Here is a 22397-nt window from a genome sequence, read left to right as displayed (position 1 = left end):
CCACGAAGTATATATAGAGTATACCAGCCAGACAGATGTACTCATTTTCTGCAACTGCATCCTGCGACCTTGCTCAACCCACTTTTTTGACTCGGCCCAAGATCCACTAACCCCTGCTTCCAACCATGGCGGCTGTCTATGGCGAGGCAGACTGGTTTCCCTCTTTCTATGTTCGGAGTCAAAGCAACAATGAAGGCCGCCTCGAACCAACTCCGACAACCTCAACCCCTGGCACAAAGCGCAGGGATCCACTCGCGGCCTCGATCAAGCGACGGTTCGTATCAAGGGCTATAAAAGCCCACGCTGCTGCTCTTGTGAATGGGGAAATCGAAGACTCGAAATCTCTGCTTCCAAGACCCACCAATCATGGACCCCCAGCAAGAAGTGAACGACATTCTTTCCAATGTCCGATCCATCAAGGACCTGACGCGGGACAAAGTGCTTGCCCTGCGAGGAACGCTCGCAGGAAGGATTCGCGTGGAAAACCTCCAGGCAAGCCCTGAAGCCGTGTATCAAAGTTGGGGGGGAGGGACATGGCTAGGGAACGGGGAATGAATTGCATTACCCAGGTTGAACCTCGTGAATTCGAGCAATGGTCAGAGACCGAAGTGTGCGAGACGCCCGGCATTGAATATGATGCGAACCTACAAAACATCATCATCAAGACGGCAGGCCCTGTGCATCAGGCTGCTAGTAGTGTTGATATACGACTGGTTGAGCAAAATCGCCAAGGGAATTCAAGACGAAAACGATGAGTACGTGGCTTGTTACGAGACCGGTACGTGTCCATCATGTAGTTTGTTTGGTTGACTTGCCCTGTACTGACTGTCAAGCAGATGTCAGGCTTCTCCATTCGCCTTCCCCCGGTAAAAAGGTCCCAGATGTGCTGCTGAAAAAGCGCCAGACGCGATATCCGGTTATCGCGGTTGAGGTCGGGGTCTCAGAGCCTCTCACCAAACTGTTTGAGGATGCAGAGAGGATATTCTCTGGGTCCAGAAACACCGATCTTGTTATCCTCATTAATATTGAGGAGCATGGGACAAGAACCAACGGATCCCCGTGGGGCCTAACTGATGAAGATATTCGCGGCATGCAGGATGCAGACTGCCTGGCAGACAAGATCCTGAAGTGGCATCAGGATCATAGTTGCCCATTGGTAGGCAGCTTTACTGCAGAGATCTACTTCTACTGGAAGGACGTGGGCCATCATCATCAACATCGCCCGACTCAGCCCCTTTGGACATACCGATTCACACTGGACGGACCGGTGCAAGAGGGCAGGTTCACCACCACCACGTCCTTCTCACGTTACCTTACAGAAGATGGCTTCCGCTTCCGATTTCACGGAAAGGAGTTCCCACTGCCGCTGAAACGGATGGAGGAAGAATTGAAGGCGTCCCTGGCTGAGTTTGAGGTATGGAGGTCTGGTGAATTTGCGAGCAAAAAATGGAAGCAGGTGCATGGCAGCCAAGAATATTGAAAGCAGAAGATGGTTCGGATCGTGAAGCTGTCCACGAGACGAATCTGCGTTTTTCTAGGCTTTTGTCCTTACCTCGTCTATATCATCCGGTCTGTCAAATGTCAATTAAGAGGCGCGCTTCTTCCGGGGTAGCATCGGCAATGATTTCGAGGATACGCGACAGCCAAGCCAGGAACGATTAATTGATTTTATTATTGCATCGCAGATCAGTTGCGGCTTGTTTCTCCATGTCAGGATTTTTTCCGAGGATCGGCTTATTTCTATTAACCTATCAATGATAGTAGTGACAATAAGTATATACATGGGATACTTATTTCTGAGCAAGAATATGCATCTGGTCACCACACCATGTCTGTTATCGCCAGATGATGCCAGCCGGGGCTGAAAATCATATTGCCAGTCAGTCGAGATGTCGGGCGAAGGGGCTTTGACCAAGGCAGCGGAGAAGTCTCCCGATGACTTTGCTCTTTGGAAAGCGTCGCAGCCCGGAGAGCCCAGCTGGCCGAGCCCGTGGGGCCCAGGACGACCAGGCTGGCACATCGAATGCTCAGCCATGGCGTCCAGTTGCTTGGGGAGCCAGATTGATATCCATTCGGGAGGCATTGATCTTGCCTTTCCGCATCACGACAACGAGCTTGCGCAGAGTGAGGCCTACTGGTCGGAGCACCGCCAATGGGTGAATTATTTCTTGCACATGGGACACCTGTCTATTTAGGGGGCGAAAATGTCCAAATCGCTCAAAAATTTCACCACCATCCGGGACGCGCTCGACAGAGGTGATTGGACCCCCAGGAGTCTGCGAATTGTGTTTCTGTTGGGTGGCTGGCGAGAAGGAGTCGAACTCACGGAAGAACTCATCAAGGCGGGGTCAGCGTGGGAAGAAAAGCTCAATAATTTCTTTCTCAAAGTGAAAGACCCATTTGCACAAAAAGCCTCCTCCTCTAGCAACGAGGCAGCGTCCTCTTCAACCCGCTTCCTTGCCGATGCTCTCAAGGCTGCGCAAGAAAAAGTTCATGAACACCTCTGCGATTCGTTTGATACCCCTGGAGCAATGAGCGTTATTTCCGAGCTGGTCTCGACATTCAACAGTCTTGACAGGTCGACTCTAGATCCACAGGTCATTGATGAGCTAGCACGATGGATTACATCGATGGTGACCATCTTCGGTTTGAATGGCGCGGCGTCTCCTGACAGCCCTGAAATCGGCTGGCAGGGTATTGACATCCCAGAGCCTGCCAAACCTTTCCTGTATCCACTATCGGCAATGCGCGACTCGCTGCGGCAAGCAGCAAAATCAGGGGATCAAATCACTTCTGAGCGACTCAAAGACATTCTAGAAACCACGGCAGTCAGTGAACGAGAGATTACTGATGCGGCCAGGCCATATGCCGAGATACTAAGTGATTTCCGCGCACGAGTGTCCTCATTCAGCCTGAAGAGTCTTCAAACGCTTCCAAAGGGTTACTAGCTCTCTGCGATCGTGTCCGTTATTTGGAACTGTTCGACCTGGGAGTTTATCTCGAGGATCGGGACAATGAACCAGCGCTTGTTCGCCCCGTCACCAAGGAATTGCTACGGGCTCGTGAAGAGCAGGCCCAGCGTGCACTGCAGAAGCAGCAGGAAAAGGAGAAGCGAGAAAAACTAGCCCAGGAAAAACTTGAAAGCGGGAGGATCAGCCATCTGGATATGTTCCGGACCAGCGAATTCAGTGCTTGGGACGAGGATGGTATTCCCACGAAAGATGCAGCCGGTGAGCCGATCAACAAGAGTCGAAGCAAGAAAAGAATGGGAAAGGCAGAAGAAAGCCCACGAAGCTTGGCTGGCAAAGCAGGGAGAGCAATCCTAGACGTGTTAGCAACCAGATATTAGACTTTCTTCGGCCCTTAATCTCATTTCTGGCATTCTAGAATTGTCTTGAATTTTTTATTGTTTCAGGATGACCAGATATCGGTATAATTAGCAGGACGAGTTAATGAATTAGCATTATTGCAAGTATGGAGTAGAGTATCTGCAATGCAGCGGGAATTGGCGGCGACGCGAGCAGCGGACGCGGCATCATCCGGCGGACCGCGCGTTGCAGCCGCGACACGCGACATGGAGATGCCCGTGCGAGACTGCCATGACATACACATACATAGCTGTCCACCGACCAGACACCAGAAATCGCCATTCACGAATTGACTATTACCGCATTGATAGCCGTCATCGTCGAGCCAACATTATGCTGCCATGGCCACTGCCTCCGTCCTCAGTCCTGCCGACGCCGAACAGCTCACCTCGCTCCGCGCCGAGCTGAAGCAATGGGAGAAGGCCTTTGCTGCCGCCAATGGAGGACGAAAGGCCGGGCGTGACGACATCAAACAGGATCCTGCCATTGGTGCGTACTCTATTCTTTGTCCCGGGAACGACTGTCGCTGACGTCGCGGCCGATCAGCTGCCAAGTACAAAGCCTATGGCCGTCTACGAGCCCTGGAGGCGTCGTCGAGCGAGTCGAGACAGAGCCATGCGGACAGAACGCCGTCCAAGTCGGAATCGCAGCAGACCAAGGCGAAGAGGAAGCACTCTTCCCTGGCGGGCGCGGAAGGCCAGAGCAATGGCTTTACTCCTCGAAAGGCATCCAGGCGAGAACTCTTAACGCCGTCGAGAGGCCGGACGACGAACGTGCATCCCGCAGACCTCGATCCATATGACTCTCCCTCCACCCTCCGTCGCCTGTTCAGTCCCAGCACCCATCGACAGAGCCAGTCTCCTCTCCCGCTCAAGACCGCAATTGGCCCGACTCCGCAGCGCGATGGCAAGGTGCTCGGACTCTTTGATCTGCTCTCTGCCTCCGGTGGCAGCACTGCGACGCCCTCGGCCAAACGGGTGGCTACTCTTGAGAAGGAGGCGATCCAGACGCCGTCGAAGAAAGTGAAGTTGGACACTATCGAAGAAGGGGACGAGGAGGAAGAGGAAACTGGTCGACTGGGACGGACGCCGGCCTCTTCGAGCAAGAAGCTGTATCTGGAGAAGCTTTTTGCGACACCGACGACGCTGCGTTACGCCACAATGGTCGAGGATGAAGAGAGTGGCCTCCACAGACACAATGCCTCTCAAACGGCCGCCAATGATGCCCCGGAGGCTAATCCACTGGAGTCGGAGACGCCATCGTTTCTGCGCCGGTCGAACTCGGGACGCTTCACGTCGAATCCCAATCCTAGTGCTACCGATTTGAGTCCAGTAGCAGTGCGCAAACCGCAGCGGTTTGTGGGTAAGGGGCTGAGCGCGCTAGTGCAAGGACTGCGGGATATGGAAGAGGAACGCATGCGAGAGGACTGGGAGATCCTTCGAGAGATCGAGGAGGAACAAGCGCAGGCGGCTCAAGCCAAGGATGTCCAGGTCGGCGATAGCCAGGTGCCAGCAAACGACGGAGATGCTAGGCGGCCGTTGAGGAAGAAGAGAGGACAGAAACGGACGACGCGGCTGGTGAAGATGAAGCCTGTTCCACCTAAGCCGAAACCAGCGCCGCAAGCGAGCACTGCTGCACCAGAAGCTGAAGATGAGAGCGAGGATGAGTTGGCCGTGGTTATACCAGTTCGCCAGGGGAGTGCAGAGAAGGAGGCGAAAGATCAGGACGAAAACGCAGATGATGCAGCTTCCAACCAGGCATCCGATGTCGATGCTGATGCCGATGTCGATGTCGAAGACGATAGTGACGCCGATTACGACGGCAAAAACGAAGACGAAGACGAAGACGAAGACGAATCCCGTACCACCAAACGGCCAAAATCCAGCTTCTCAGAAAAGATCAAAGCAGCCTTTTCAGTCGTGAAAAGGGCCAAACCTGGCGATGACGACGACAACAAGAAGAAGAACAAGGACAAAGCAGACGGGGACGGGGACAACGAGACGAAGGCGAAGAAATCCACCACGAGGAAGATCAACCCCCAAGCACACGCCAATTATCGGGCGTTGAAACTTCGCAATAAGGGGGCGAAGGGGCAGCGGGGGAGGTTTGGTCGGCGGAGATAGCTGGGACTCAGCAATCTGTATTAGTTTTGACTGAGAGCTATTTGGCAAAGAACTTCTTCCTTATCATGACGATTATGAAGACCTTATTCTGTAGAATAGACTTTTTAATAAGACAAGCCAGCACAGCATCAGCATGCATCAGGTCTGGTCTGGATAATGAATCAATGATACCACTACTATATGGTCTTAGTGAGCGTTGTATTTTATTTTATATAACATAAAGTATTTCTTATTGTCTACATATACAGTATATAGATTGCTCCCAGCCTCTGGAAGAAAAAATAGAGGGAGAGACTAGACATTATTTTATTATAGTTGAGATTGGAAAAGTGAAGGCATAATAAATCCAAATCCAGCGAGATCAACCCAATGAGCGATGGTACTGTACTGTGCTGTATACACAAATCGATTCACAGCTTCGAAGCTGCCTCTGAGATCGCTCGGATTTCACAAGCATATTTTTTTTTCTACTACGCGCATCTTGTTCCGCTAATGATTATGGCTCCCTCAACGAAAGTGGGCAGGCGAATACGTGTGGAGAGAGGGACTCTAAACGCAACGCAACGCAATCTGATAGACCTTTATCGACTACTGACTATTAAACAAGTTAAAATTGTTCGGTATTCGTGAGTTTTTTTTTTCCTTGATATTTTAGTGCTGCGCTGCACTACATACAGATCATTGAATATCAAATAGGGCTAGCACATCAGACGCGGGTGCAGCTAATGCATGTGCCGATGTTTAATTAGTGATTTCGTATTTGATGGTGATGGGAATGGATACTCTGTCCCAGCGCCCCCTTCATCATCGGTATAGATCTACAGATCCGTGAGAAGCGAATTGCCCTATCGAAAACTGCTTTTTTTCGTTCTTGCTCGGCGAAGTGAGATCCGACTGTCTTCATTTTGCTGCCAGTCATTCGGGGACTGATATCATATGTCGCCTTCGTTACCTGGGAGAGGAAGCGAGTCCTAAATATAGGATATACTCGTAACATGAAATGAGTGGCAAGGTTCTCTGTGGCGTTCTTCCTTGTATAGCGATCTCGATAAGATGGCCCATCTTATCGATTTCTATGCACGACCGTTTCCCTACCCGCGGAACTCTTCGGATCTTTCGAAATTGTCCGGTAATAGCGCAGGGGATCCAGAGTCCAGACCCGTGGTTAGTTAAGATAATAAGTTCATTACTGAACGGTTGAGAGATCGGCGATTCCCCGCATTTTTCCATCATCCGGTTCGCCGAACAGAGACATAGATGATTATCTATCTATCAGATAGACATGTCGACCATAAGCACGACACCTATTGGTAGACACATGATGATGATGCCCTTTGAAACTTCTATATCGTCAGCTTCTGGTCAGATAACAACAAAGTAATTACCCAAACACTCCAATGTAAAACCATCCCTTACTGTAACTGTTGTAGAACTTGGGCTACGTTACAAGTAAACAGCTGGCCTGGCCCACATTATCCCCGAGAAGATCGCCGAGGGGGAAGCGAGATAATGTCATCTTGACATCAATCCTCATCTCCATGTCTGGCAGGTCTCGGGATGCCGATGTCCTTGGCCAGGAGGGATGAATCCAGCAGGGAGGATAAATTAGGAAGCTCGTAGCCCCTGATAATCAACTCCAAAACGACAGATTCATCTACATTCTCATATTTAACATCTAACCACTCTTTAAATCGAATCACTCTAAATCACTCCTTTAATCGTGTGACTGCACCATGTCCTGCGGCAAGGACTCTAGCCCAAACAAAGAGTACAAACCCCTGCACAACATCTGTGAATTCCTCAACGCCCTCCACATCTACACCGACGAGGCCCGTCACAATATCACCCGGTACGTGGAGGCGACCCACTACTGCGCGCACGTCCGCTCCGACCTGCGCCAGTGTCTCATCTACGACTCGCCTGAGAAAAACGCCCGGCTGATCGGGGTGGAATACATGATACCCAAACATGTCTACAACAGCTTGCCGGACGAGGAGAAGAAGCTGTGGCACTCGCACGACTTCGAGGTGAAATCTGGCATGCTCGTTCTTCCCAGACCAGAGGGCGTGGATCCGGACGAGTGGGAGCGAGCCGAGACGGAGGCCATGAAGGAGATTATCGGCCTCTACGGCAAGACCTGGCACTTCTGGCAGATTGATCGCGGCGATCCCCTGCCGCTGGGGTATCCGACGCTGATGGGCTCGCTCACCGCGGAGGGTCAGGTCGATCTGAATACGGCGCTGAAGGAGCGGGATGCCCGGTTCGGCGTCGATCATGTCAAGAAGGCGGAGCAGCGGAGAGGCATCGAGAAACCAGATATTCATCCCCTGGCTGATTCGTGGTGGAAAGAGGGCCGCAAGTGATCGCATATTGTGTTTTTCAATTGCCACCACTGGATGAAAGCTACTGATGTGAATCGACATGTATCATAGCTTGTATTTAGCATGACAATGTATAAATTATAAATTATCTAGTTGGCCTGCATGCGCTTCTTCATCTTTCAGCGCTATTTAGAGCCTCGTACAACATGCTTATACACAATTGGATGCTGGTAGAGCGTCATGCATGATAGCTCAAAATTGGCATCACCTAAAAAAACTAAAGTAACAAGCAATAATTATTACATGTATTCTACATCGCACCGCATCTTGCTGCGCAATTTGCCTCCAATCAATGCCTCACATCACCAAACATCTTCTGCCAGAGAGTAAATCAGCCGTGTCACCCTTGGGAGGATACTTCTTCCCATCCACCTCCACTTGCGGGGTACATGTGCAGCGGTCATTCTCAGGAACCTGGTCCATGACCTTGGGGATGTGTTTTCCGCAGCCCCACCAGGTGATTTTGTCTGTTTTCGTCATCAGGTTTGAGTCCGAGAGTAATTATAGTCTTCAAGGTGTACAGAGTATGTACTTACTGCATCGTGGGCAGTGGGATCTCAGGCACATCTTGGCAATAGAAAAGCGTTCGATGAAGGAGATATTTTGCGATACTTGGCTTTATTGATTGGGGATTTGTATGTAATTTTAGGCCTTGTATAGTGTTTTTTTTTGAGACCGCCAAATGTACTCCGCAATGCGTGGACGAGCTGTGGAGGTATGCGCGAAGCACTCTTAAGATAAGTGGAACATGGGCAGCAGCTGAAATAAATCACTCAGTGACATTCATACACTCTCTGGAGTCACGACGCGGGACAATTCCACGGCATCAGAACGGCAACTACAGCAATGGACGCCGAAGCACGAGAGCGAGCCGGGGATTAGTTAATTAGCCCGGTTTGACGTTATGACAGCCCCGGATCCGGGGAATGTGGCAGCGCTGGTTCTCACCGCAGCTGCTTCTACATATTATGATTCTCTGTAAGCTCATCTTGCTCCTTAATTTCCTGATATTAATTGCACCTGCAATGACACCGCCAATGGCCGGGTAGGCAGTAATGATGCTCATTGCTTACACCTAAAGCTATTTGCAAAGGGATTCCGCATAGAGAGATTCCAAGACATAATATGTTGATATTCCCATTATAATCGCGCCAATGAGAAGGACAGAGCAAACTGCGTGTGAACCTGAAGTTTTTTTTTATCATACTCAACCCTATGATGTCTCATACTGTCACTTGATCCAAAGCACCTGGGACACTCTCGTAGTCTCCCGACAGATTCAGTGATCGCCATCATGATGGTCAAGCTCTAACCCCTCCCTGATTCTCGTAGTGATCTCTTCCGCCGCTTTATCCTGCCTGTCGGGATCATTCAACCAGTTCCTTACTGCGCCTCAACTCCTTATCAAGCACGCAAATCCCCGCCCCAGGCTGCTTCGACACGCGAGAAACCTGCTGCAGCAAGTCCGCGAGATCCTTGACATACTTAGTCTGCTTCCGCAGGAACCGCGTTTGCACCACATCCGACACCGACGTCTCTCCGCACCTCCCGGCGAGCGAGCACAACCGCTCGATATCCAGCAGGCGCTTCTGGACGAGCAGAGCCTCCTTGGTGGGCTGAACCGGCTCGACGGGGCTATCGGGCCATTCGATGTTGGGGGGCTCGATGGCCGCGGGCTTGGAGCGACCACCACGGGTGATGAGGTATTTTTCCAGCCAGTGCATGTCGATGAGGCATTGTGCTGCGAATCGTTCCCAGAGTCTGACACAAAAACATAATTAATCATGTCACTACTTCACTGATTTATGTTGTGCCATCTTACATGGCAAATCAATGCAGATAGATATTAGCCCTCGAACAATCAGCCGCAAGCTTCCGGAAGAATAACCAGCTGGTTAATTCCTTATGGATGTGACCTCTAATGGACTATGTATGTATGTACATTCGTTATCAATCATATTAGCTGGACTGGACTGTTCCCATGAATTGCTTGCTTTCTGAATTGTCTCTCACCTCTTCCAATTCCGTCGTCAGTCTTTGCCTTGACCAATTCATCAATGTTGATATGGGAGGTCTCGGCAATTGCCTGTCTCGCGAGGTCTGTCATTTTGAGTAACAATCTTTGTTATTCTTATTGTACTCTGTGCATATAGAGTAGATACAGTGTAGGTGAAGATGAATAAACAAGAGAGAAAGACGAAGGGTGATATCTGGATGTATACGCTATATTTATATAAAAAGTATGTTTTATATCGACTGATCATAATGACATTCAATGCACGTATGTTCAAAACGAACGTTCCTTGAAACGGCGTCACGAGAAGACGTTTATATATTAAAAGATTGTTCTTTTACAAAGAAGTACGCATGTGGAGGAATCTAAAGGTGTTTTTTTTTTAAGAAAAAAATAACTTTCCAGTACATGGAACGTCGCATTTAAGGAATTAATAATGTAATTTATTTGTGTTATAAGGCTAATCTCGTTTAACTTCTATGTTATCTAGGAGTTTAGTCTAAACGCATTACTTACTCTATAATTAAATATTACTCACAGATTATCCAAGAAATGACATAATCTCATATATCAACCGATGAAGAAAATAGTAATAAAGAAATAAGAATAGCAACAACAGGACAGAGGAGAGGCAAAGAACTTCTTCGAATCATGACGATTATGAATACCTTATTCTGTAGAATAGACTTTTTAATAGGACAAGCCAGCACAGCATCAGCATGCATCAGGTCTGGCCTGGATAATGAATCAATGATACCATTACTATATGAGTCTTAGTGAGTATTGTATTTATTTTATTTAACGTATTTCTTATTGCCTGTACATAGAATACATACATAAATGCATGCATTATTTCGGGTTTGCCAAGAGTTCAATCCATGAATGAAGCACCATATACGCAGTACAGATATCCTGCTGTACCTGATGGATCCCTGCTTATTGAAGTCGTATGGCCAGAGTGCCCCACGATCTTGTACAGTAAATTGTACAGTACAGGCCTGGTCTCAAGAATGACATAGACCCAGGTGTCTCCTAACTTGACGTTGGGAGGTGGGTAACTTGGATACAGAGAAATGGAGTTGGTCTCAGATGTCCGTCGCCAGCTTGAAGGTGTCAAATGTCTTGTAATCAGGGTACGAACATGCAGTGCGAACCCACAGAGCCCCTGTATCTGACACTGACAATACAGTCGCTGGGATGTATGTATATATCAATCCTGACATGATCTGACCTGACCAAGGCTAGGATGATGATCGTTTTCCTCTCTCTTTGGCTTTGTGATGAATCAATCAAGTTCCTTTGAAGTAAGTAAGTATTATTCAGCGATCAGTGAGACGATTTGGTGAAGTTGCTCGTGGGGAGGTTGTCAGGTTTGTACGGAGTATCGTGCTTAGTCTGAATTCTGCATTATGCTCTTCTGTATCGAATATGTATTAGCTATGTATGTATGTACATACATGTACATATGTTGCTAAGCCTGTAGGCTGTATTGCCCTACCTGTCACGGGCTGGAGCCCGCAGGAGATAGGGCTCAGGCTTATGCCCTTGCAAAGTCCCTAAATCCTTTGGACCACACAACGCCAAACCCTCTGCAGCTTCTAATTAGCTGGCACTTTAAGCAAGCCCTTAATTCCGCACTTATATTACCCTTTTTGAACCTGCAGCTAAAGGGGTTTTTTTCCCCTTAATTGCAACGCTCTTATTATAAGATTGCAATATAAAAGCTATTGCATCCTTCATCTTTCTGCTTAAAAACACAGCATCTTTCAAATCAGAGCCCATCTTTCTCGTGCCATTCTCGTCTTCTGCTCGGAGATAAGCGCATTTGACTTTAATAGCCAGCGCGAAGTCAAATTTGAGAACGCGTATACCGTCGAAGGTTACGGTATCTTCGTTTAAGTGTTAGAATCCCAGGCTATTGTCGACGGTGGTCATGATGTCTAGCGGTAATGACTGATCATAATATTTCTGGTTGCAGTTGGTTGAGTGATGTATGGGAGAGAGGCTCTCATTTTTCGCCTCCGACTCGTCTTCAAGCTTAGTCCTCGGTCATTGGACCACAGGGTCGAACTGGTAAACTGTCGATGATGTCTTGCTCCCATTTCTCCATGCAGCACATGTGTGTAGTAGTACGATCGACATACGGGAGCCCATGTCGTACCATGAGCTATGATCTGAGGGGTGTGACCAACGGAGACGCCAGCTGGCCGTATGTTTCCCCTTCTGTCGAAATGGTTGATAATTGGAAGATTGTTGGTGGACTGTTAAGAATTTCACAGAGGTCAAAAACTGGGTGCATGCTCTTAATCTTTGCTGCTGGGGTGGAGCAAATGTAAACCTCAAATAATATAAGTGCCGTTCTGTCAGTCATCATCTCTGGATGAAGTCGATAGTGAACATTGAGGCCAAGGGGTCAGAGTTGGAGACAAGCATTTGGTAATATCTCACTAGGGAGAATGTCCCTTGCGAATCCAAACGATACTGGAGTTGGAGGCAGAACGAGAAACAGGGTGCGTTCCGTATGTGAGACGAGTAACAGGTGAATAGAGAGGGAAGTGCCATTCGCTAACTCGTGCTGTTGTGGAGCCACATAGTATGTACATCAGAATAATTTTGACCTTCAAGGGTCAGTTGGACGGGAAAACAAGGGATATTTTGGAATTTGATGGCAACTGTCGGGCTAGCAGGGATCCTGGTGTATCTGATAGATCCCTGTTTGTTGAAATTGTATGGCCAGAGTGCCCTATGGTCCTGGGCAGCCTAGATTTCAGAATAATGTAGACCCAGGCATCTCACAACTTCACATTAGGAGTGGGTAACCTGGGTACAGAGAAATAGGGTCTCGGATGTCTGTCAGAGAAACAAAAGTAACAGGAACTCCCAACATGCCGGGACGGATAATGAGATTAAGACAGGAAAAAGATGTGACACAACGCGTCGACTTGCCTCCAGGGCTCCAGGATATCGCGGCCTTGTCACCAGAACTCGTAGGGTTCATGGTTGTGGCGCAAGCAATTCCAATAAAGTGATATAGCAAAGAGTAGTGCTGTCTGTCAGATGATAGACGTGCAGTGTTGTAAACAGCAAAATAGAGAGTCGAGAAGACGAGATTCACTCAATACTTCGAATTAAACTCCATGGAGATGGACCTGTTGCGAAAGATGCGATAGGCGTCCAACAAAACTTTGAGATAGAGGATCTCTCTGCCACTGAGGATTATCACATGAGGCTGTACCAGCCAACCCTCCGGGAAACATCATGTAATCAACGGTTTCACTGAAGTGTTTTTGAAGAAGGTATAATGGATGATCCGCAACAGGCTCATAAAGTAGAAGTCTCTGAAGCAGCACATCTGCATATCAAAGGGTCGAGGAAACGCAGAGTTCGAGAACGACAATCTTGTTCTGAATGGAGAGTAACGTTCGAGACCATGTTCGAATTTTTCCATGTCTGGAAGGGGATACCAGATAACCACTGGTTGCAGCCTGCTTGACTCTAAATGTGTCAAAGATCCATTTAACAGCGCGGTGCGGGAGATCCTTGTGGTTTGTGATGATGCATCCAATCGTCTCGTCGCAGGCAACATTGACGCAGGTTCTTGCTTTGAGGACTTGGAGGTGGCAGCTCTTGCCAAGACGTTCCTCGCAGTTGTTGGATTCTCCTTTATCGACGTCCCGCTTCAAACTCCCGGACGAGCTCCTTTGCACTGGATAGAAGCCTTTGGGGGTACCATTCGTGGTGTGCTGGTCCGGACCTTTCCATCGAACGAGGTATTCTGTCTCCTTCTTCCCTGTCTCAGTCATAAAATAGAGACTTCGCGCTCGGCCGTAAAAAAAATACCAGTTCATTGGCAATGTTAATCTCCGTCGTGCCGCTTGTTGTCGACGACGTATGACGACGCAATGCCGAATCTATAGACATCCCAACCTTTGTTTCTGCGGACCCAATATATCTGGTCTCTGCTGTGGGTCCTTGTATGAATCTGCGAATGCCTCTTTGAAAGCACATGCGACAGATTAGAGCAAATGCCATCCTTAACTGTTCCCAGAAAGCCGTTGGGTCCAGTAAAGAACCATGTAGTAGAGCCACCACAAATAAGGACCGTAATGAAGTCCCTGTCTTCAGGGGGACTGCTTCTTCAAAGGCAAGTTTTTTTGACCTAGCTCTTCTGCCTGGACGTTTTCGATGTACGGCTGCCATAGGTGAAAAAAAGTGGCTGGGCGTTTGAAACAGGATTTCTCGTGAAGGGGATCAAACTGCCTAGTATAAGAAAAGTAGACCCCATATACCACTCAGATTCCTTACCTGGTACCCAGTCCTTGCCCCGAATACTTATTTTGGCACAGTAGATGGAACGTTCTCCCAGAGCAAAGAATTATCATCGGGTGGCATGTATTCGAAATAGGTTCTTTTCAAGGTGAAAATAAATAGCCTTTAACCCAGGTCCGATCCATTGACAATGATCAAACTTTGTGGCAGTACAGAGTTAGTATGATCGCCAGGAATTTTCCAGAACCCATGTTATCTTCTGACAGCGATTGCATGGAGTTTCGTAGGGTATAGCTGGGCCATCTGCCTATCGCTCAACAACTGGTTTGCAATTTGAACCTTTTCTGGTGATGGCATCAGGTGTGCTGAACCAGTCTCGATATCATCCATCCTCCATCGAGCCTCTTGATAGATATCATCAAGGGACATTAGTTCGGTAGTAGGATCAACGGAATATAAGAAGTATGTATATTATAATATACTATTATAAAGATTTGTGATGGGAGAGAGAAGAGAAGAGAGTAAGAAGGAAAAAGGATTTGGACGGGCAGATGGGAATTTTATACCTCTCAGGAGGGAAGTCCAGTGACTGTCATGCGGAACGTGACTTGCAAGTATGTCTGCAGCAGTGAATTTGCCGGCAGATTCCAGTTGTCTCTAGACACCTCTGGCAGAGACTGACTGCCTGCTGCTAGTATGGGACTCTTCACCGTGGAGGAGACAGGGAGATAAGTGACTGATGACATGAAAGGGCATTCACAAGGGTAATTCCAAAGGAAAGATTCAAACTTCATGGTATGTCTTAGCCTTTGTCACCCTACCTACTAATCCAGGAGTCTTTCCGACGAATAGGATCGATCTGTTTTAACTAGAAACTAGAACTTCTAGATGCTAAGTCTTTAGCAATTCGAGAAAATCAAAATTATGAGATAATACGCTAACCTAGCTTAGGAAGGTCGATCAGATTCTGTTTTCTTTGTCTTGGATGGCCATTGCTCCATGGGTGAGATCGCCTTGACCTAGAACTTCTGAGAGAGTCTCCTTCGCTTCTGTGAATAGAATCCAATAATCTTAGAATGGGAGTAACCATGGAAGGAGAACCTTACCACAGATAGCAACACGATAATCTAGATTAGGATAGTCTTGGAGGACCTACTCTAAATTAGGGTATTATTTTCAAATCTATATACATAGATCCATAATATACAGCGTCACTCGTGCCACGTAGTCATCCAGCGTTAATGCTGCCTATAGTTGTGTTGTTCATAACGCTATGTCGTCTTCATAATTAAAGAATCTATCTTCTAGTCAGGTTGGTATCTCTGTCGCGCATACTGCAACCGCCTAGCCCGTGCCTGGGCATCGCGCGAGCTTGATGCATCTCCAGTTCGATTCGAAGGATAAGGCTTGGATATCCTTCCTGACTGGGTGCGGGCATAAACCGGAGTCGACCTGCGATCCGCATCACGATCATCTCGTGCAGGCGAGACAACGCGAGGAACCGTGTCTTCATACTGCACGTGGCGATCCCAATCCTGGAGAGAATTGTAGGGACTTCGTAGGTACGATTGCAACTCGTGTAGGAACAAGCGCGCATTTGTCCTTCCGATGAACTCCTGCAACAGATCCTCTGCCTGCCCTGCACTTCCCTTGATATCCACCGTGCGCAAGATGGCAATGATATATTCCAGCAGAAATTCGGCATTATTCGCCCGTCGAGTCGCTAGCCTCTGCTCTCCGGGTCTTCCTCTTTCAACCGTCTCCCCATCCGGATTCAAGAATTCAAAGACCCGTAATTCGCGCCGAATCCACTTCCGGGCCCGCGAAACAAGCTCTTCGTCCCGGTTAAAGAGCTGCGGCGTTAGCTCACGATATTGCGAGAGACGATTCGAACCCACGCGGAGCGAGTAGAGCTGGTGGCGATAGATGTGACGTCGTCGTGCCAACGGATCCTCTGTGTCGACCAGTCTCGCTTGGGGAGGGCGTCTATACGGTGGAGGACGGCGGCGTTCGGGAACAGCAGCTGGAGAAGTAGCTGGTTTTGTGGAAGGTTCGGGGGGAAGGACATAGAGCTTTGGGCCCTGCGGTGCCTGGAGATCGTATTTCACCGCAGTCACTTCAACCTTACCTATGCTTCGTCAGCGCCATAATTCCCGGAAGAAACAAGGGGACCGTACATAAAGGACAGGAGCGACGCTGTTGTAGCCAGCTCGCTAGACAGATAAAGTCGAAGCTGGCATGTTTGCAGGGAACCGCAACGGCCGGTTCGCTGACCGAGTCCAGGCAGATGACGCAAGGACTGGCGGAGCCGTCTTCATCGTCGCGGGCTACCTCCTGCAGGGTCTTGTTGAAGATCTCTTGCCGGAGACTGACATCGTCCATGGACCGCGATCCTCGACCAGAGACCAGCAGAGGCGTGGAAGGCCATGATGTCGAGGCGGAGGCTGGGCGGGGAGGAAGAAGGCGCGGAGGCGACAGTCAAGATCACGTTTTTCCGGGCGGAGCTCCAATGACCGTCAACCCGCCCGCTGCAGCACGACAACGCTTTCTCAACTCCAACTGGGCAGTGTATCTGCCAGAACATGGCTGCCGCTGATTCATGTTGAAATCCGCAAAAGCAGTCGTGTCGGCGCAGTCGCAGTCTTCCTCGATGGCGGCGCCGCAGCTCAACGGGACGGCCCCAAGCGACTCTCGACGGCCATCGACGCATACCATTACCGGCCTGAAGAGATGGTCCGTGGCTAATAAGGAGCTACCTGGTGGGAAATTGCGCCATGTCTTTTGTTTTCTGAGGGAATTTACTGACTGGAAATAGCTGTCTCGCAGATCAAATACATCCACGTCTACGATTTCGACAATACTTGTGAGAGCTCCGCTTCCAGCTCGGTGTGACGTCGACTGACTTTGCCTAGTGTTCAACAGTCCCCTCCCAAACCCCCAGCTGTGGAACGGACAAACAGTCGGCTTCCTGCAGACGAAGGATGGCTTCGCGAATGGAGGATGGTGGCACGATCCCAATTTGCTGGCTGCCACTGGCGAAGGGATCGAAGTCGAAGAGGCGCGGGGATGGAAAGGGTGGTGGAATGAGCAGATCGTCCAGCTGGTCGAGCTGAGCATGCAGCAGAAAGACGCTCTGACGGTGCTGCTCACGGGACGGAGTGAGGCAGGCTTCGCGGACCTCATCAAGCGCATCGTGTCAAGCCGCAAGCTTGATTTTGATCTGATCTGCCTCAAACCGGAAGTGGGCCCGAACGGCCAGCAGTTCGCCTCGACGATGGCTTTCAAACAAGCGTTTCTGGAAGAACTGGTTCTCACCTACAAGCAGGCAGATGAAATCCGGGTCTATGAAGACCGTGTGAAACAGTACGAGATCCATAGTGGCGGTGGCCTGCAGTCAAGTTACTGACTCTCTTTAGTGTGAAAGGATTCCGCGAGTTTTTTGAAAAGTTAAATAAGACGTTTCTGACGGCGGCATCACCATCCGACAGGAAACCCATCCTGGCAGAAGTCATCCAGGTGGCCGAGGGGACGACCTTCCTTTCGCCTGTAACAGAGGTGGCAGAAGTGCAGAAGATGATCAACAACCACAACGCCCGGTTCCGCGACCCGGCATTGAACATAACCAAGTCGCCATATGGGCGGCTACAAATCAAGCGGACTGTATTTTACACGGGATACCTGATATCGAACGCCGACTCGTCACGGCTGATCACTCAGCTAGTGCACCCTCTTTTGCCCCCTGGACTGATTGAGAGCAACGACATAAAGTACATGGCCAACAGCGTCTTGATCACACCGCGTCCTGCACCAAAGTCCATTCTGGACAAAGTGGGCGGGCTTGGGAAGAAAGTCAGTTGGCAGGTGACAGGGACGGCCGTGTATGACCACAAGATATGGGCAGCCCGGGTGAAGCCTGTTCCCGAGACGGAGCGATATTACACCGAGAACCCAACGCCGATTATCGTGCTGGCCGTCCGCAAGGGGGCTCGTCCGATTGACGCAGGACGGATTCAGAACTGGCAGCCGGTCCCTCCGGACAAGGCGTTTGTCTTCGACACCGTCGTGGGCGAAAAGGTCATCCTGCGGGTCGAAGAGGAGGATCCAGACGAAGGCGAATGGGAGAGTCAATTCGTGAACAAGAACAACAAACGACGCCATCAGCAGGAGCTGAACGATGAAGACGTTGTTTACCCTCCTGGGTCCTCGCGGGACTCCGGGTCTTATTATCAGAATGGCTCGGAGTCTTCGCCTTATGGGCAACCACCCCGGCATCCCAGCAACCGACATGACGACGGACCTCGTCGTGGCGGACCCAGCTTCCGCGGGCGGGGTCGTGGTTCTGGAGGTGGACGGGGAAAGGGGGGGAACTCGGGTCGAGGACGAGGACGTGGTCGCGGAGGGCCTGCAGGGTACCGGTCGCTGGATGATTATGCGGGATATGACGGGGGATATGATGACCGGGGGCAAACCATGAACTACTAATCAGGTTGACATGTCTGGTTTACTAGCGGGATGTTATGGTTATGATTCTGCTTTTATCCTGATGATGCTGTTTTATCGTCATGGGCAGCGAGCTTGGCGTATATAGAGCGGCGTCAGGGATTGTACTGTACTGTACCATTACGGAGTGTTTTGTATCTTGGTAAACAAAAGTGCAGCAATATTCGGTAATCACTAAGGCAGTAAATGGAGAGAGATACTTGACTGGATACATACATCCCAACTGTCCTTGTCTCAGCTGTACGGAGTGATTACTCCATGCATTAGCACAGGCTGTACACACTATATTGGTATGGAATTTCAACCTCGCCTTAGCGTACTGTACTCTGTACTCTGTATGTACATGTACCTAATGAATAACCTTACCTTCACTGAAGCAAAGCTAAGATCTATATACAACAGTACTGTATGTAGATCGGAACCAACGGATATACTGAATATGTATAATGACTATACTGAGTAATATTAATATAATTTAATCTAATCTAATCTAATCGATCTAATAATTAGATCGATCGATCGATCGATCTAAATTGACTTGGCTTGGCTTGGCTAGTTATCTCCATTTCTATCTCCATCTCCGTATGTTAGGTAGTCATCTCCGCTCCGTCTCCGCTCGTCCTCCTTACATTCTTGAGCTTTTTTATTCTGATTCTATATATCTTCTTTCGCTTCAAAGTCCTTGTACACAGTTACATTCTCTATGGTGATATTCCATCAAAGTCCCATGTCAAACCAAAATCTATACTTCCGTCCGATGGCTAAGGAATTAGCATGCTAGTAAAAAGAGGGTTGATAGGAACGTTTACGATTTCAAAGTCTAGGAAAGGAATCCAGTCCTCGATCATCCACGTGTTTTCGAGTGATTGCGTAGGAGCAGTTTGGAGGATCATGTTTTCATTCTGAAAGGTCAGTCGTATCTAGTAGAAAGGAAGTGAAACTTACGGCTATTGATAGAGTCCCCAGCCCATGTCTGCGGCATGCCTGCGGCACCTGCATCGTTGCATCTCACATCCGGTCCTGCGCCGACTCCGTCGATGGAGAAACGGAGCGCATTCTTCACGTCTGTCCAGATGATGCCCAAGTTCTGCAGTATAAAGCTCTGGAACTCGTCGACAGCGTCGACCAAATCATCCGTGAGTCGAACGGCAGAACCGTTCCCATTCTCGACTTCTCGTGCTCTCGTGCAAAGGACGTGGAATCATGGCCCAAATCATGCAGAGGGAAAGGCTTTCGCCGCTTGATTTCCCAGCACGCGATCAAGCCAGCCCGCATGAGATCGACTTTCAAGGTTTCGTAAATCAGGTTCCTGATCACCTTGGGTTGGGCGGCTGGTCGTAGTCAAACAGACTTCGGTGTGACAGAACCGTCATCGACGACCGCAAACTCCCCAGTCGAGCGAATCGAGACGCGATCCGAACTCACCATGGATGCTAACTTCTGCCACAGGCAAATCAGAGGCCGGCGAAGGTGCAGGTCGCACAGCACCAGACGGAATACACGACTAAACCCATGTTTCCGGGACCGCTGTATTCGGAGCACGTCTGGCAGCGCGTCGATGAACCGCTCCAGCTGTTCTGCAATCTCCAGGGCGGAGCTCAGGCGCGAGGACCCGGTGATGCCCGCCATGACCCGCATTGCTTTCAGTCTCAGCGAAAGGGGCCGTCCTAGAATTGCCTGAACCAATGAGTCGGTCCACTCGTCCAGCGGTCGTGGAGCCGGATACTCGGCCATTTCTTCACAGAGGTCCTCATCCCTGAAGTTCCCCGGGCTCCAACAGGTGAAGTTGGCCTCGTACGCAGAAGGCATCCTTCCGCAAATGATCGACGCTTGCAAATCCATCTCCATCACCGTCATCCACAGCCGGCGTCTCTGCTCGTCCTCGAAAATCGAGACTCCCGGTAATTCGCTCGGGTCGCATGGAAGTTCTGCGTCACCGCGAACCGAAACAGATCCCCGGCTGTGACCCAGACGTTGTACTGTACGGCCGCTTCACCAGATCGACGCCCGTCAGTCGGGCCAGGAGAAGGAGACAGCGGATTCGCAAGATTGCTGTTGGAGTCAGATTCTTGTCTGGATACCGGAGCCAGTCTTCGATCATGGTGGACAGTCTCCCCCCCAGGGGGCGTTCTCCCATGGTCTCGTCACCATCCCAATCCAACGAAGCCATTATGGCCACCACAGCCGCCAACTGAGGAATAAAACTGTAGAATCGGGTTGCCCGGTCGTTCTCCGCGTCCCAGAACAAGTTATAATCCCGCATGAACAACGGAACGTGGAGAATCCGATACGTATTTTCGAAGTATTCGAAGTACAGGTTGACGAATTGGGCGCAACGTCCACGGGACGGCAGCACCGCGAGAATGGCTGCTGGAGGCGGTTTCTCTTCCCGTCGACTCTGTTCATCGGCGATTTTGAGTTGCTTGTGGAATTGGCGGCAGTACAGTTTGCATTCGTTGAGGACCGGGGACATACTTGGCTGGGTGAAGGCTTCTTGCATGAAGTCGAGGGCTTCGTCAAACTCGCTCATCAAGAGCATCTGGTAGTTTCTCTTCTGAGGATGGGACTCGGAGCTGTCTGGAGTGACTGCAGTGGTCGAGTTGGTCGAGTTGGCCAAGTTGGCCTAGTTAACGAGAGGCGAACGATCCATCCGGAGTTGGTCGATTGTCCGCGACTGGCGCAAAAGTAGCGTCTCCAGGTTACTGATGCGACTTTGGAGGTCATTGATGACCTGCGTGTCGGTATTGGCATTGATCGGGGTGGTTGCGGGCATGTCTTCCTGACTCGGATCGGACAAGCCCGCCTCTCCTGCAGAGCGTTTGCGGACGTTTTCTTGGTAAACGCATTGATCGGTGTGAAGGCCTTTCTTGCACTGGTCGCACGGCAGACAACGGTCGCATCGCAGCTTGCGTCGTTGGCATTCGGTGCAGGACAGCAGAGGGCGAGGACGTCGGCGGAGGACGACGGGATGCAAATCTGGATTCATGGCGTAGGGGTAATGGATAATAGTCAAAAAGATGATAGAATATGGACTTTGATTGTTATGAAATGGATGGACGCCTAATTAGCTGGTATCCAATCGACCCCCTGGGAGCGAACCCACCGCCACTCTCCATAGCTAGATGCAAAGTTAGATAAGGCTAACCGAAGAGTCTTGAGTATTATCTTACATATAATGCTGTTTAAAAAGGGCTGTAACCCTCTGGAATTCAGTATACCCCAATTCGACTCCACATCGAATGAAGCTTGTGGTAGTACTCTATAACCATTTACTTGAAATTCTGGCTGTAAATTTAAAAAAAAAAGTGAAATTCTAGGTCAATGCAAAGCACGTGGATAACAATCTGATAATCTAATCTCTTCTTATCTAATCTAATCTAATCTAAGTGGATCGCTACAAGCCTTCTGATTGGCTTAATAGGCTAATTGGGTATAGCGTCCGCTGCCGGAACGTCCAATCAAATTCGTTGTATTTTGATTTCCTGCTTGCTCAACTCACGACCATTATTACTGCTTACAACATCGTATTAGCACCGACGATAGTGATAACATGAGGAGGTGTATTTGGTGCTAACCTGATCAGAGCTCATCATAGAGGATGCTTGTTTTTGGAAGATTTATGTCAGCGGGCCCGAGTCGACCCCGAACGGAGAAAACGGAGGAACGACGGAGACAACGGAGCATGGAGACGGAACAAGGGGCCGGAGGAGATGCATCTCCTATCAAGGGAATTATCGTTGCT

At 49.5% G+C, this 22397-nt stretch overlaps 6 protein-coding genes across 6 annotated transcripts; 4 read left to right on the top strand and 2 right to left on the bottom strand.

The window, feature by feature from the left end:
* Positions 1-125: 125 nt before the first annotated feature.
* On the top strand, positions 126-1480 carry T310_1376 (uncharacterized protein; the record flags this gene model as incomplete). Its single annotated transcript, XM_013475746.1, has 3 exons — positions 126-274; positions 570-778; positions 837-1480. 3 exons carry the CDS (start codon positions 126-128, stop codon positions 1478-1480), a joined length of 1002 nt encoding a protein of 333 aa, XP_013331200.1.
* A 409-nt stretch (positions 1481-1889) lies between these two features.
* T310_1375 (Cysteinyl-tRNA synthetase) lies at positions 1890-5491 on the top strand (the record flags this gene model as incomplete). Its single annotated transcript, XM_013475745.1, has 6 exons — positions 1890-2156; positions 2196-2828; positions 2912-3230; positions 3444-3586; positions 3680-3857; positions 3915-5491. The coding sequence occupies 6 exons, from the start codon at positions 1890-1892 to the stop codon at positions 5489-5491; spliced, it is 3117 nt and encodes a 1038-aa protein (XP_013331199.1).
* A 1733-nt stretch (positions 5492-7224) lies between these two features.
* T310_1374 (uncharacterized protein) lies at positions 7225-7854 on the top strand (the record flags this gene model as incomplete). The annotated part of the gene is made up of 1 exon (XM_013475744.1): positions 7225-7854. One exon carries the CDS (start codon positions 7225-7227, stop codon positions 7852-7854), a length of 630 nt encoding a protein of 209 aa, XP_013331198.1.
* Positions 7855-9239: 1385 nt separating this feature from the next.
* On the bottom strand, positions 9240-9979 carry T310_1373 (uncharacterized protein; the record flags this gene model as incomplete). Its single annotated transcript, XM_013475743.1, has 2 exons — positions 9240-9613; positions 9886-9979. The coding sequence occupies 2 exons, from the start codon at positions 9977-9979 to the stop codon at positions 9240-9242; spliced, it is 468 nt and encodes a 155-aa protein (XP_013331197.1).
* Positions 9980-16754: 6775 nt separating this feature from the next.
* T310_1372 (uncharacterized protein) lies at positions 16755-18637 on the top strand (the record flags this gene model as incomplete). The annotated part of the gene is made up of 4 exons (XM_013475742.1): positions 16755-16914; positions 16971-17018; positions 17068-17518; positions 17572-18637. The coding sequence occupies 4 exons, from the start codon at positions 16755-16757 to the stop codon at positions 18635-18637; spliced, it is 1725 nt and encodes a 574-aa protein (XP_013331196.1).
* Positions 18638-19309: 672 nt separating this feature from the next.
* T310_1371 (transcriptional control protein) lies at positions 19310-21641 on the bottom strand (the record flags this gene model as incomplete). The annotated part of the gene is made up of 5 exons (XM_013475741.1): positions 19310-19356; positions 19601-19757; positions 20081-20645; positions 20737-21278; positions 21387-21641. The coding sequence occupies 5 exons, from the start codon at positions 21639-21641 to the stop codon at positions 19310-19312; spliced, it is 1566 nt and encodes a 521-aa protein (XP_013331195.1).
* Positions 21642-22397: the final 756 nt, after the last annotated feature.

The sequence above is a fragment of the Rasamsonia emersonii genome (assembly GCF_000968595.1).
Source record: "Rasamsonia emersonii CBS 393.64 chromosome Unknown ctg1118621759987, whole genome shotgun sequence".
Classification (NCBI taxonomy): Eukaryota; Fungi; Ascomycota; class Eurotiomycetes; order Eurotiales; family Trichocomaceae; genus Rasamsonia; species Rasamsonia emersonii.
Note: the sequence above shows the minus strand (reverse complement) of the source record. Positions and strands in the feature narration are given on the sequence as shown.